We start from the raw sequence: 13648 nt of genomic DNA, 5'->3' as shown, positions 1-13648 counted from the left end.
TCATACCTGACCCGACAAATGAAATCCCACCTAATGAGGAAATTAGCAACTGTTGCATCCCACTATAATGTGTGCATGATCGTTTGAATTTTTTTCATAAAAGCGGAAATTGTCGTCCCTGATTAGCCTGTGCGGATTGCACAGGCTAATCTGGGATGACAATTTACGCACAAGCATTATGCCCAGTTTTCTCAGAAAACTACACAATGTTTCTAATATTATTATTTGTGTATTTGTTTTGCAAGTAAGATAATATGGATATAAACCTTGTTTATTTATTGACTTGTAGATATGAATGAAAGACTCGATACCTATGAAAACCTCACAAACATGGAGGTTGTTCGTAGATATCGTCTAGATAAGGATGGTATTGATCGGCTGAATGATGAATATGGTGATCGATTAGCGCCAAGAACACTTGGCCAAAGAAATGTCTCCGCTTTGGAAAAAATAATTGTCACCCTACGCTATTTTGCGTCGGGTGACTTTCAAACCAATGATGGAGACATCCATAAACTGTCACAGCCATCTGTATCAAGAGCTGTGACACAATTCACAGAGATGCTGGCTAACCAGGAAACGATGACAAGAAACATAACATTCCCAACCAGTATGCATGATATAACCAGGGTGAAGACGGACTTCCAAGGTATAGCCAACTTTGCCAATGTTGTTGGAGTGGTTGACGGGACGCAAGTCCAAATTCAAGCTCCGCATGTCAATGAGGACGCCTATGTTAATAGAATGGGATATCATTCGATTAATACCCAGGTAAAAAAAAAAGCAATTCATGTACACATTTATTTTTACATATAGAAGCCTAACTTCCTACATTCATACATAGTTTTCCAATTTTCATTCAAAACGTGTCTGTATACAGGATTTAATTGAACATCTATGATTCTATGTTTAACTTATTTAATAAAATGATGCATTTGACAGTGACATAATCAAACTTTTATTATGTTATATAGTCTTTAACTGTACTGTGCTATATGTGAATTGTTCTCATAACTCTAAGATTGTACAAAGCTGTTTTAATTGATTTCCAGACTTTAGTGGATACTATATAACTTTATGGTATTTGTAATAGAGGTAACTCTGTAGTTCATGTTACAGTCTCTGTAATTTGAACTCAGGGGTTAGCTCCCTTTCATTTTACTATAAGTGTATGACGATTCTTTGTTATATAATTTTATAGTCTCTTATAACTCGATATTTCAAATTGGCAGCATTTTATTATTATGCTTATGTTTTTATTGTATGTTGTGATTGTATATACATGTATGCTGATGAGACTCTGATAAACTAATCATAATAATAGATAGAATCACTGGAAACAATTGGATGTTCAAGACACACAAACTACCACAACTGTTTAATTTTAGGTGATATTCAATGGCCAAGACCGACTTATTGATATAGTTGCACGGTGGCCATGATCAACCCATGACAGCCGGATCCTAAGGGAGAGTAGCGTATACCAACTCTAAATAAATAGTTATCATACGCAGCTGAAAATGACTCCAATAGACTGAAGCTGGAGAAAACTTAAATGAGAGTTTTACTATTGCATAATTTTAAACTTGCTACTATCGGTGTACGGTAATGACTTAATTAAAAAAACTGAATTTTTTGAAGGTGTATTGATACATCATTACCAACAGGTTTTTACTTGCCAGCAAAATTAAACAAGCTATATTGTTAAAAATGACATAAGACTCAATTTTGTTGATACATGTACTTTACATGAAGAGAACTTACATTTCCAAAGTGATATATAAGACATAAATGTATAAGAACAAAATACTGGGTACTCATTTCAGAGGTAAAGCATTATATTTGATAATATTCTTTTCCTTTTTATATAAATATTATATATCTCAGTTTGCAATTAATTGATGACTACCAGTCAGTGCACGGTCTCTCACGTGATCCGTATATATTATTCTGTGCTTGGCCACCAGGTTCACCCATTTTTTTTCTAGCTTGTCAGCAGATCTAGACTTGCTGGCTTTTCCATTGTACAAGTCCGACACTCTTGTCCACATCTTCTTTTTTGTTTGGCTAGTTATTCCTGTTATTAAATATATTTATTTCATTCATAAAACAATTAACATGATATAAGCATTGATTCTATTGTTTTAAAAGTAGCAAATAAAGCAAATAAATTGGTACGAATATTTTGATGTTTATTATTATTATTAACATTAAAAAGAAAATTATGAATATGATGAGATTATCTTCCATTTTTAAGTTCATGAGATTAGAGAATGGGAATGTGCAACTTTTTGGATCAAACTATACTTTCCATCATTCCAACAGGGTGGCAGTCATTTTCCCCCGTTTCCCCCCTAGATGTTTTACTCACATTTTGTGGGTGAAATGTCTACATAATATGAAAATGTATATAAAGTAGATATTTGTTACAAAGTCATGGATGTAAAAACTTTGAGCTTAGTTCTTCTTGAATGCTTCGAGTTTTATGAGTATATTCTTACAGATCAGGGTCAGAAGCTGGGAGTGTGATTATTGAAACTACTTTAAGTTAGGTTGAAATATTTGTATAAAGTTACTTGTTTTATAATGTACTAAAACAACTGTTTGTTCAATGGTGCAATTGGAAAATCTGTTAGAAACATAACACACTTAACTATAATTTCAGTGCCAAAAAAACCTTCTTCGCAAAGGGGCCTCTTTTTCTTCTGATTAACCAAAAAGTCCCTTTCCCACAAAAATTTCTTTAAATTCATGCATTTTTATCAAAAAATCTATCTCAGTATTGTTCATTCCCCAAAACCAGAAAAGTGTGTCTTTTTTCCCTGAATAAGGCTGTGGACCTTTCCACAAAGTTGGTGTTTTGGCCCTGAATTTAATTACCTTCTGTAAATCTATGTTTCAGTAGCTCATGGTTGGTTAATCCGCTGATGCCACTTCCTTCAGCCATTAAATTACAAAGGATTAAACAATCGTCCAACGAAAATTTTTGTTCCCGTTCCTTTTTACTTGTCGCCATTGTTTAACACTGATTTTGACAGTTGTCGTCTGTTTACATCCCAAGTAAAATGTTCTATTTTTAGAGACGGGAATTCCTATTCGTGACGAAGTCGAATGGTTACACAATGACATAACTATGAAATAAATATGTAGAATTACTTTATTCCACACATACCATTATGCAACCATCCGTGTTATATTCAGACTTGACACATTTTATTGCTTTCGATTGAAGATTGTATAGACACATAACATCAACTAACAATTGATCCACATTCACGCGAATATGATTCGACGCACATTAATTATTAACCATTCTCTACTCTGAACGTTTGAGCGATTTCAGTATTATCGGCTTTAACGAATAGCAGATGGAATAACATCCAATATTCAATTAAAATAATGTGTTTGAAGCCTTAAAACACATTACACTCGCGTTTTGAAATGACACACATTGTCCTTCAAAGTTGCCATATTGTTTTGCTTCGCAGTAATAATCGCGCATGCGCACAAATGCAAAAGCGCTCAATCTGTCAAAAATAGAAATCTTTTTCGAACGAAAATAGTTTTATTTTCTAAGAACGATTTTTCTCTAAGAATGGTCTTAGAAAAATTCTTAGAGGAAAATCTTAGAAAAAAAACTTTCTAAGTGAAAAAAATTAAGAATTAGAAATTTCTATATAAAATATCTAAGAAATGTTCAGAATACCGCCCCATGAGTGTCCGGTAATCTTGCGCACTTTGTATAATGACCACCTTTAGGCAAAATTTCCAAAATTGTAGACATATGGTGTCCAATTATTGACAAAAAAACATTCCAGAAAAATATTTTTAAAATCAGTGTGTAAAACCATTGAAATTAAATGTGGATTTCTAGTGCAGTTTTTTGTTCACTACAAATCAATAAATAATATAGTCACTAATAATAGTGTACAATTAATAAAAAAGTACCGGTATGCGTGAAATAATGCATAACAGGTTTGATACCACGATCATGCTTCCATAGTTTACAGAAAATATCAAAACAAGGCCATTGCGCATGCGGAGATCATACCAAAATGGTTTGACAGAATGGCGGGAAATGATGACTATGTCGTCTGATGCGATATATTTTTATGGCAAAAAATACCAAAAACTGATCGGATATTGTGCAATGGAATAATAAATTACACGTTAGGTATATGAATTCATAATTTAAAGTATGAAAACGCTAAAGACTGCAGGGGATTTGCGATTCATTTTGAATTTTTCGTAAGAAGGCCAGTGTTTATGATGTATAGGGATGACGCAACCGGTGTTTAAATGTAATGATCGAATTTAATTTTGCGTGGAATACGTAACTTTTAAATCCGTTAATTCTTTAAGATGTGAAATTCCATCTTTCATCACTAAAGAAAACCATTCGTCGTCTGCGAGATTCGCAAATGCGAAGTGCGCAAGATTACCGGACGCGCAAGATTAATGGACTTAACTGTATTTAGAAAGGGACGCGAATCGGTAAAAGATGATGCTCGAAGTGGTAGGCCGGCGCTAGTTAAACAAACCATGACGGACAAAGTTAGAGACTTTATTAAAACAGAAAGGCGTTTAACGGTGCAACATATCGCAGAAGAGCTTGGAATCGGCACTTCAACGGTTTACAGAATACTAATCGAGGATTTCAAAATGCGCAAGGTTAGTAAACTTCCAAAACTTCTCTCTGATGAAGAACGAGTGGAACGCGTTAAGTGCTCAGAAGAGTTTTTGAGAAGATACCGGAAAGAAGGAGAGCGCTTTTTGGACCATATCGTCACACTTGATGAGACGTGGTTATGGCATTATGATCCGGAGACGAAAGCACAATCCTCAGTGTGGAAAACAGCAGCAAGTCCTCCGCCGAAGAAAGCCCAGGTTATGAAGTCCGGTGATAAACATATGTTCATCTTCTTCATGGATAGACGGAATGCTGCTCATCCACCAGGTGCCTGATGGTCAGACGATAAATGCTACATATTATCAAAAGGTAATAACAATTTCGTTATTGAATTATGTATTGTTATTTTGACAATTTTGTTATTACTGAACATTATTCGTATTCGAAATAGAAAATTAATTAATTACAATTTAAAAAAGTTATATGAAACTTCAAATTCTTTATTTTGCCTACTGCAGGTTCTTCGCCGGGATTTAATGAATGCTCTAAGGAAAAAGAGACCTACGATTGATGCCTCAGCCGTCATACTACACCACGACAATGCACCTGCACATAGGGCCCAGTCAACAGTGCTTGAGATAGATGTGATCGGGTTTCAGCGCATAAGTCAACCTCCTTACAGCCCGGATTTGGCCCCTATGGACTTCCGCGTCTTCCCGGAAGTTAAATCACAGTTGCGCGGTATTCGCTTTGCAAGTAAACATGAACTTACAGTTGCAGCACAGCGATCCGTGTCGTCTTTTGACGCTGACTGGTATAGAGACACTTTTGACAAGTGGATTTCCCGACACATAAAGTGCATTCGCGTTGGAGGTGATTATGTGGAAAAGATTTGACAGTTGTTAACCTCATAACGTCATTGACGTTGAACAGAAACGTTACACGTGCGTCGGTGTGCGCATTGTGCACATGTTTAAATCTCTGATATATATTTATTGTTTTATGTATTTCCATGATATTTGGAGAGTAGATTTTGAAAGGACGAAATATTCTTAGCATACTATTTGTTTATCTATTTATGTTACCAAATGAAAGTTAGAGGGAAAATCCACAAACTGTTACATGTTTTGTAATTTTCTTTTATAATGAATGTTTCTTGTTACTCTGCAATCTCATTATCATTATACTCTTTCGCTTATTTACAATCTGTCGAAATCGACATCTTATATAACAAACATGAGGATTTATATTGAAAATTGTAAATAAACCAAAATTATTAAAAGAACAGATTAGATGTACCACGAGATATGGCCGTCATACTTCATCATTTGTATCAAGTTGTTATTCCGTATATTAGACCAACGGATTAATTTCTTATCCTCGCATTTTTTTGTTTGTTCTTGCGCTAGTATATCAAAGAGATCAAAAGAGCGCAAACCAACAATCACGCGAACATCAACAGCACAAAGCTTTATGCTCTTTTATTTTTCTTAGATATTCATGCTAAACGTAACGTTCATATAAATTACCGCAGATCTGTCTCAAGGCTTTTTAAAACCATGAAGAATAAGACAGATACAAATCTACCATGTGTGCACGGGAATTCGTTAAACACTTTTATTTATTTTGGATTTAAGCGTTAAATGAATTTGTTTTAAGGTGGTGCCCCTGGTGTAATGATTGTTGTATGCTTATTGTCTTTTTCTATGTTTTCTTATAGCATTGTTTAATTTTTAGTCGTTCCGAAAAATAATTTTATTAAAACAAATAAACCACCAGGACTATATAAGATACATTTGAACTTAAATATGTATGATGCAAAATAACAGTATTTGTTTATTATGCTTTATTTTATTTGTATTTACCTCGTATGAGTCATATCAAATCTTTTATGAACGGTTTTGTTTATTGAAATTCAAAATAAAACAACCATGATACCCGAACGTCTTCTGTCATCCATTAATTACCTCACATACTGTAATTACTCTGTTTTCTGATACATAAAAAAATAGTTTTGTTCGTGTCCGAAAATTAAGATACGGAAATATTAAAAAATTACATGTTTCCAAAAATTTAGAGACACAAATCAAATATCCGAATGGTTTAATTATATTGAAATAAAACAATAATTCAATGCACAATAGTATTTCTACTTTGAAATAAATACAACTTCATAGCTTTGCTATCTCTTGTCTAAAATGAAAAACATTAAACATTCAGCTTCCTTAATAGGAAGATATCTTTAAAATGCCGTTGGGTGAAGCGATTGTTTTCTACCGGTATACATGGTTATTTACCCAATTACGCAATATTAATGGTCCCTCAGGTACGCATCTCCCAGGTTTTATTACCTCAATGCGTTTTAAAAATCCATAATCGAAGTTTAACAAGATAAGCGAATACAGTGCCGAGATCCGGTGAAATAGTGTTGTAAAATATACTGTCCGAAAATTTAGAGCCAATACTGATAGACGAAAACGCGCATATCCGTAAATTAAGAGTCATGAAAAATAATTTTTTTAGCCAAAAAGGCGGTGCCCAAAAACGTAGAGTGTCCGTTAACTTAGGGTAATAATGGTAATCTGGACACATTAAGTCAAAACTATTTTTGTAGACATATGCTAGCATTTGACAGAGCCGGACTGTGAAGATGAATGGTTTTCCTCATACTTATGTTTGCCAATAAGACATGCTGATAAAATGTATGTTCCTAATAAAAAAGACACTTCCAATCGAAATAAGTACAGACTAAAACAAAATGGAAATGCAAAAACAATTTCAAGTAGCACACGTTATTGATTGATCATTAAAAATAGCACAGATTCAAACTTAGCATGCATGTTATTCGGTTCAAGTACAGTGCGCGTTGTTCATGCATAATTCTGCGTTTCAATGATACTTTTTTTAAAATATATGTTACATTGACAAAAGCGTGTAAATGTACACAATGAGCGTTCATACTCATAATTTCACATTCCTGCAAAATTGTCAATGATGGCAACAGTTAAAAAGAACAATTTCGTGTTATAAAATATAAGTATCAAGTGTGTTAAAAAGCAACTGTATTAAAATGATTCTTCAGTACAAACTGCCGGTAGATAAAATGTGTGCTCCATTAGTTTACTCTTGATCTTGGGACGATACATATTTGTTTGAAAAATCCAAAAATACGTTACCTGACTTTTATGAAGTGTTGCATAATTAATGTGACTTAGTCCGCGTTGATGATAATGATATTCAAACTGAAGTGGTAATGCTTTTAAACGATATTAATCATCTTCTAAACCCTGAAAATACTAACGGGATTTGAATAAAATAAACTTCGACTTAATTTGATCGAGTACATTTTCTTTGACGGCCGAATAATTATTTCAAAATGTAAAACCGTCACGTTTCTCCGAAAAGCAACTCATTGTAAAACAATTCAAGTGCGTTACTTTTTTAACTAACAACACGTACAAAAACAAAAACAAAAATGTATTCAAGTTTCGTATATGTGTCACCCGTTTGCTACTTGGTAAACCTAAAAGATAAAAACTTAGGGCCTTAGCGGCGAAATATGTTTGATTACATAGGTGTTAAGTAGTTAAGCAACCTTTAAAACGAGATTGTGTGACCGAGTAGTTTGACACTGTAGTTTATGTTATTTCTTTTTGGTATAGGTTAGTAAGGATACATGTTGTCCTCAGTGTTATTGTTACAGCTTCGTTTGTATGCTGTCCATAAAAATTATGTTCAAACGTCCAGGTCGGGTTTCTCTTGAAATTCCTGACCTTTCCATCGTCAATGAAAACATAATCAAAGCACTGGCTTATAAGATTTTTCCGCTACAGAAATAAGTAATCTTATAATTATGTACAGGAAATCCTAGAAGTCGTAATTTTCTGTATTTAAGTGTTGTTGATTGTTCTATTTTTATAAACAAAAAGTCATATGTAACAAGTTGGTAAATATATTATCAACATAAAACAAAACTTTTGCCAAAAAGTAAAATCAAGTATGTATAAAAAGAAACATTTAAACGAAGGTGTAATTTACAAAAGCGAATTTTAAAAATTTGTATTTCTTATACACAAATGATTTATTTTGTGTCATTTTCTTGTACGCGCAGAACGGTAGGAGGAAGGACGGTGTGTATATTATATCTCCAGATGGACGGTGTCCATTCCGGTTTATTGTGAAATGTCGTCTAGTGGATGGAACGTTGTTCTGGTAGGTCATTGACAACATTGGCTGGTCCTCGATGTTTCAATCCTGATGCTCATTTTCAGCAACCGCTACAGCAAATTAATGACACGTTAAACATTTTATATAAGGTAAGCGATTCGCCGATAAGCAAAGATAAAAAACACATTTGAAATTCCATTAAACAATTTTTGTTTTTATAAAATAGAAACAAACCGATTGGGATTGTGAACTTCTACACACCAAGGGCGGACTAGTGCAATCATTCGGTGACGTCTCAGGCGAAGTTTGTCTCGGCCTTGAATGCATCCATAGTATGACGTCAAAAGGCATGGAAAGGCGGATTGGACTGGGCTCACTGCAGGTTGTTTACAGACCACGAAGTAGCCAGGTGATACCGGATAATATGGGCACATCTGGGTGCCAGGGTCTATCAAAGAACTCATGATTTACCTTGACAACTTTAAATGTTCGACCTCCTTCGCACTCGACAACGATGCGATAAGGTTCCTTACGGAGTAGTTGGTGGTACAACCTCTGCCTCACTCTAGGAAACCCTAATGGCGTGTTTGGCAAGCGTACAGTTGGTCAAATTGTATATTGGGACGAATTATATATAACTACGGAAAAGGTCACGATCGGGGTACGCCCAATGACTGTAATCGAAATGAGGATACTTTTGCTGATCTAAGCTACTGGTGCAACAAACCGCGTTGGAAACACAAGGCAGTAAAACAGTTTAACATAGATAAACAGCGGATGCGTTTTATGTGCGAGACTTACTCTTGAGAGGATTGATAATATCACGTGTATGTGTGTGTTTTTTTTGAAACCAAAAAGACCAAATCATACAACAACAAAAAACCGCCCCAACAAAATCCATTTATCTTAGTTTAATTTTGCACATTTAACACTGTGTCATAACGTGAATTGATTGATAAGAATCTGTCAATCTAAAAAACTTAAACATGTACAAAAACACAGAAAGCCAGACAGACATTTTATTTGATTTGCACAATGTACATCGTCAATATCACATGTGGTTGGTATTGATATATATCAACATGTATATCCGCAGAAAAACAAGTGTCAACAAACATGAATATATACAAAACAAATGTATAATGAAGTACAGAGGATGAAGAATGGGTAAATTTCGTTATACGATTTAAAAAAATCGATCTGATACTTCACAATTTGTTTAACAAATAGACACAATTTTATTATTTCAAACCTATTGGTTTATTGTGGGAATTGTACATACTTAATAACATAAGAATTATTAAAGTTATACTTTTTATGTATTTCTTTCTGAAATCAAACATATTAAACAAATGCATACACAATGAAATTCGTCCTCCATATCCTTGAAAATACAATAAAGACATTGTCTTTCTTGTCTTGCAATAGTGTTTTTGTAATATGAATATCATGAACCCTGTTCAAGACATAACGTATTCTCAAGCTTTGGCGTAGATGTATTGCATGTATTGTTTTGGGAAATAAATGGTTGTAAGCAATATCGTGTAATAAAGTATGCAGCATAATAACATCTGTAATATTTCAAACACATCGACAATGTCATCTAAACATGTCAGTACTCAGTTGTACTATGTTTGGTTTAATCTGTGTTGAACGGTTTATAGACCATGTTAATCCGTAATCACGCAAAACAGACTGACACTAACTGCTATCATTTTTTTTTATCAGAACTACTAATGTGTTTATGTTCCTTTGATTCCCCTTTCGATCGGGGAGTGTTTGGTGGCTATCATTTTAAAGTGAACGTGCCCACATTGTTACGTTCATGGGGCGGATTTTTAAGTCTATGTTTTCCATCGGTACATTATTCCCGTCTCAGTACCCGATGGCGACACGCTCACACTATCCGAAAACGCTGTTTTCCGTTTATATGAGACCTTTGATCGAGCACTCATAACGATTAAGATATAATCTTCTTATGACCAACACATTTTGTTATCATAGATAAAAAGTTTTCATTGTGCAATAAAATATATGTGCCATCAAGCGAAAGTACGAGAAATAGCATTTAATGTTAAAATCAATAGGTACAAAACAATGTGATTATAAGCAAACTTATTTTACTTAACTAGTAAATAAGTTAGCGGTTTAGTTAGGTTAAGTCAAAATGGTCAAAATAAGTCAAAAGTTAAGCCGGAAAGAGAAAAATAATGCATTTTAATATCAACCGTACTTTCGTTTGACAACTGATCATGCATGTACGATGTGATAATAAATTTAGTTTTAGTGCAGATTCGTTCGTACGACACAAAGACACAATTTTGTTTTACGGATCATTTCGGCTTACAGGACTCACCAGTCACGTAAAATATCGAATATAATATACATATTTTTTATAAACAACGGGTAGCAAAATGAGTTGCAGATAATTGGTCAGTAACCACATTTTAACTAACTCTTTTGACCTGTTAATTCTTTTCAGCTCAATTCAACAGTGAAAAATGCCCATAATATAACAATGCAGCGCAGCGCATATATGTTTTTTTACACAACTAAGTCGTGTATTTTTTTATCTTTATACAATAACATACCGATATTTGTACCCTTTTATTTTAATTTTAACGGTCTTCACAAACCGTTCGATCGGTTGTCAATTCATTTCGAAAACAAACACAGCGTAGTGAACTGGAATTCGATTTCATTCACAATTAATTTGTTAAATATTAATTCAAAATGTTTTATTGAGCCGCGTCGTCCCTGCTTAGTCTGTACGAACATGTACGAAACCCTCTTCTCCCAGAGCGAGTCTAAATATTAATAATTGTATGATTGTTTCATTTAATGCATTAATTAATTCACTGTCTTTGAGTACTCTCGTATAACAACCGAAAAGTTACATCGTTGTTTCCAACAGTTTGTAGAGAATGACTCCGACAAGCGACTTGCAGCCAATGCACCATCAAATAGCTTTTGGAACTGTGAGGATGAGAATGCTTCTTCGAGGAAAGATGTGTCTCCTCTTCGGGAACTCAAATTTGATATTGTACAGTCCCTTCCAAAGACAATCCCTTCGATTGGTGAAACTGACGTCGCGTTACTTCCCAACGACAGCATTCCCTCTCCAATCTCTACTGACAATCTGGTAAACAAGCGAGCTTGTTTTATACAATATTGGAATTTCAATGTAACTCACAAAAGATGTGGAATGTTGATTTTAATAAAATATATTTTTATCAAGCATATTAGGATTTGTACATTTTAAAAGTTTCTGAAATAATAATTACAAATTGTCATAATCGTGTAAGAAATAGTACAGACCATTGTGGTTTTCCCCGCATTATAGTGACAAACCAGACAGCCAGAAAACGTTGATTGGACCGAAACCGTAGGCCAAGGTCAGTAACATGTCCGTGCCGACTGGGAGTTTATTATAGTACGATTACGCCCTCAGTGGTCTTTTATTCGTGCATTATATAATTCAATGATTATATGTCACAGACAAAGATATAGATTGTTTATGTACTTCTGACCGACTAACAAATCGAAAAACAACATCGTGACAACTCGGAAAATTATAGCGTGTTTAAGGTTTGGTATACAGGTTACAAACCACTATAGCTTATGGGTACTAACATACAATACTATCAGTTGTCAGCGGGCACTATACTATTTTATCGGCCTGCTGAAATACTTTTTGTAAATTGACCTCAATAACGTAACTTGGACGAACGAAATCAAAAAGCATGATGATGTAACTTGTAACATTTAAGAATAACATACAATAGAAAATTATATTTCAGTCAAAGTGGCATAATGTCTTTAATCCCTCGGATCAACATTTTGTTGTAAGAACTACTTGAACTCTTAATAATGACTACGTTTAAGGGCTTTCTCAATAAAGAGAAGCAGTTAACGAGTTATAAATTAAATTAGAAAATTCTAATTAGGATAAGATTTATTGTTTTATGCATTCGAAATCCAATATTTTGTGAAATACTGATTGCCAATATGGTTGCTCATAAATTGATCATTTTCTACTCACAACCTCCCTCTTCACTAGATGTTTTGTTATCAAATCAGTTAATTTATTTCGGCTGTGTATATGACAGACAAAGTTTAATTATACATTAAATGATTGATTCATTAATTAACAGTAAATTATATTCCCAGCATTGTTAAGTGTTAGATCTAGACCTTTTTTGTTTTAGCAAAAGTCTAAATGACAGATTCATTTTAAGATTTCTTGTTCCGTATAATTTGAGAGTAGGTGCATCTGCATAATGCGACAAATAATGTTTTATTGTATTAATGGTTCCATACTTAAATCTTAACACATAACATTTATGCGCTTAGAATACAGATATAACGAGAGAGGATCACCTTGCCTCCAGCCCAAGTTAATTACTGCTGATTTGCTATCACTATATGAATCAAATGCTTCATCAAGTTTAAAACACCTTTTTTAACATATGAACTTGCCAATGAGTCAACATCTTTTCTTAGTCTATGAGAAGCAATCAAATTCGACTGCAGTATCTTCAGTATGCCTAGGATACATATTCAAGAACCATCCCGCCGATTCAACTACGGATTAAATCACGCGGATATGTAGCTAAAGGAACTTCAGCGTACAGTTAATATAATATTGACAGACCTGTACGCTGAAGCCAACCCCATATCGAAAGTCAACCAGAGTCGAAACATATTTATGTCACGCTATAAATCAAAGACAGTTCATTTTCTTTGATACATTTCTGCATATATTGGTCAATGGATATAAATTACTGCATCGGGGCATATTTTAAGGTTCAAATGTTTCAATGCATCTTACAATAGATGAAAATAACTCTC

General features: G+C 34.0%; 2 protein-coding genes across 2 annotated transcripts; both read left to right on the top strand.

Annotated features, from left to right (window-relative positions):
* The first annotated feature begins 291 nt into the window (after window positions 1-291).
* LOC127839939 (putative nuclease HARBI1) lies at window positions 292-1442 on the top strand. Its single transcript, XM_052368331.1, has 2 exons — window positions 292-771; window positions 1389-1442. Exons 1-2 carry the CDS (start codon window positions 292-294, stop codon window positions 1440-1442), a joined length of 534 nt encoding a protein of 177 aa, XP_052224291.1.
* A 2489-nt stretch (window positions 1443-3931) lies between these two features.
* LOC127839285 (histone-lysine N-methyltransferase SETMAR-like) lies at window positions 3932-6413 on the top strand. The gene is made up of 2 exons (XM_052367563.1): window positions 3932-4999; window positions 5149-6413. Exons 1-2 carry the CDS (start codon window positions 4940-4942, stop codon window positions 5524-5526), a joined length of 438 nt encoding a protein of 145 aa, XP_052223523.1. The 5' UTR covers window positions 3932-4939; the 3' UTR covers window positions 5527-6413.
* Window positions 6414-13648: the final 7235 nt, after the last annotated feature.

Source organism: Dreissena polymorpha, chromosome 7, assembly GCF_020536995.1.
Source record: "Dreissena polymorpha isolate Duluth1 chromosome 7, UMN_Dpol_1.0, whole genome shotgun sequence".
Taxonomy (NCBI): Eukaryota; Metazoa; Mollusca; class Bivalvia; order Myida; family Dreissenidae; genus Dreissena; species Dreissena polymorpha.
This window is presented reverse-complemented; position numbering and strand designations above follow the sequence as displayed.

What these genes read in the sequence shown, in the direction of transcription:
- LOC127839939 (XM_052368331.1), top strand. Translation starts at nt 292, where the DNA reads ATGAATGAAAGACTCGATACCTATGAAAACCTCACAAACATGGAGGTT. An exon ending in ATCATTCGATTAATACCCAG is followed by an intron (nt 772 to 1,388) that starts GTAAAAAAAAAA and finishes GTTTAATTTTAG; the next exon opens with GTGATATTCAATGGCCAAGA.
- LOC127839285 (XM_052367563.1), top strand. Translation starts at nt 4,940, where the DNA reads ATGCTGCTCATCCACCAGGTGCCTGATGGTCAGACGATAAATGCTACA. An exon ending in ATGCTACATATTATCAAAAG is followed by an intron (nt 5,000 to 5,148) that starts GTAATAACAATT and finishes TGCCTACTGCAG; the next exon opens with GTTCTTCGCCGGGATTTAAT.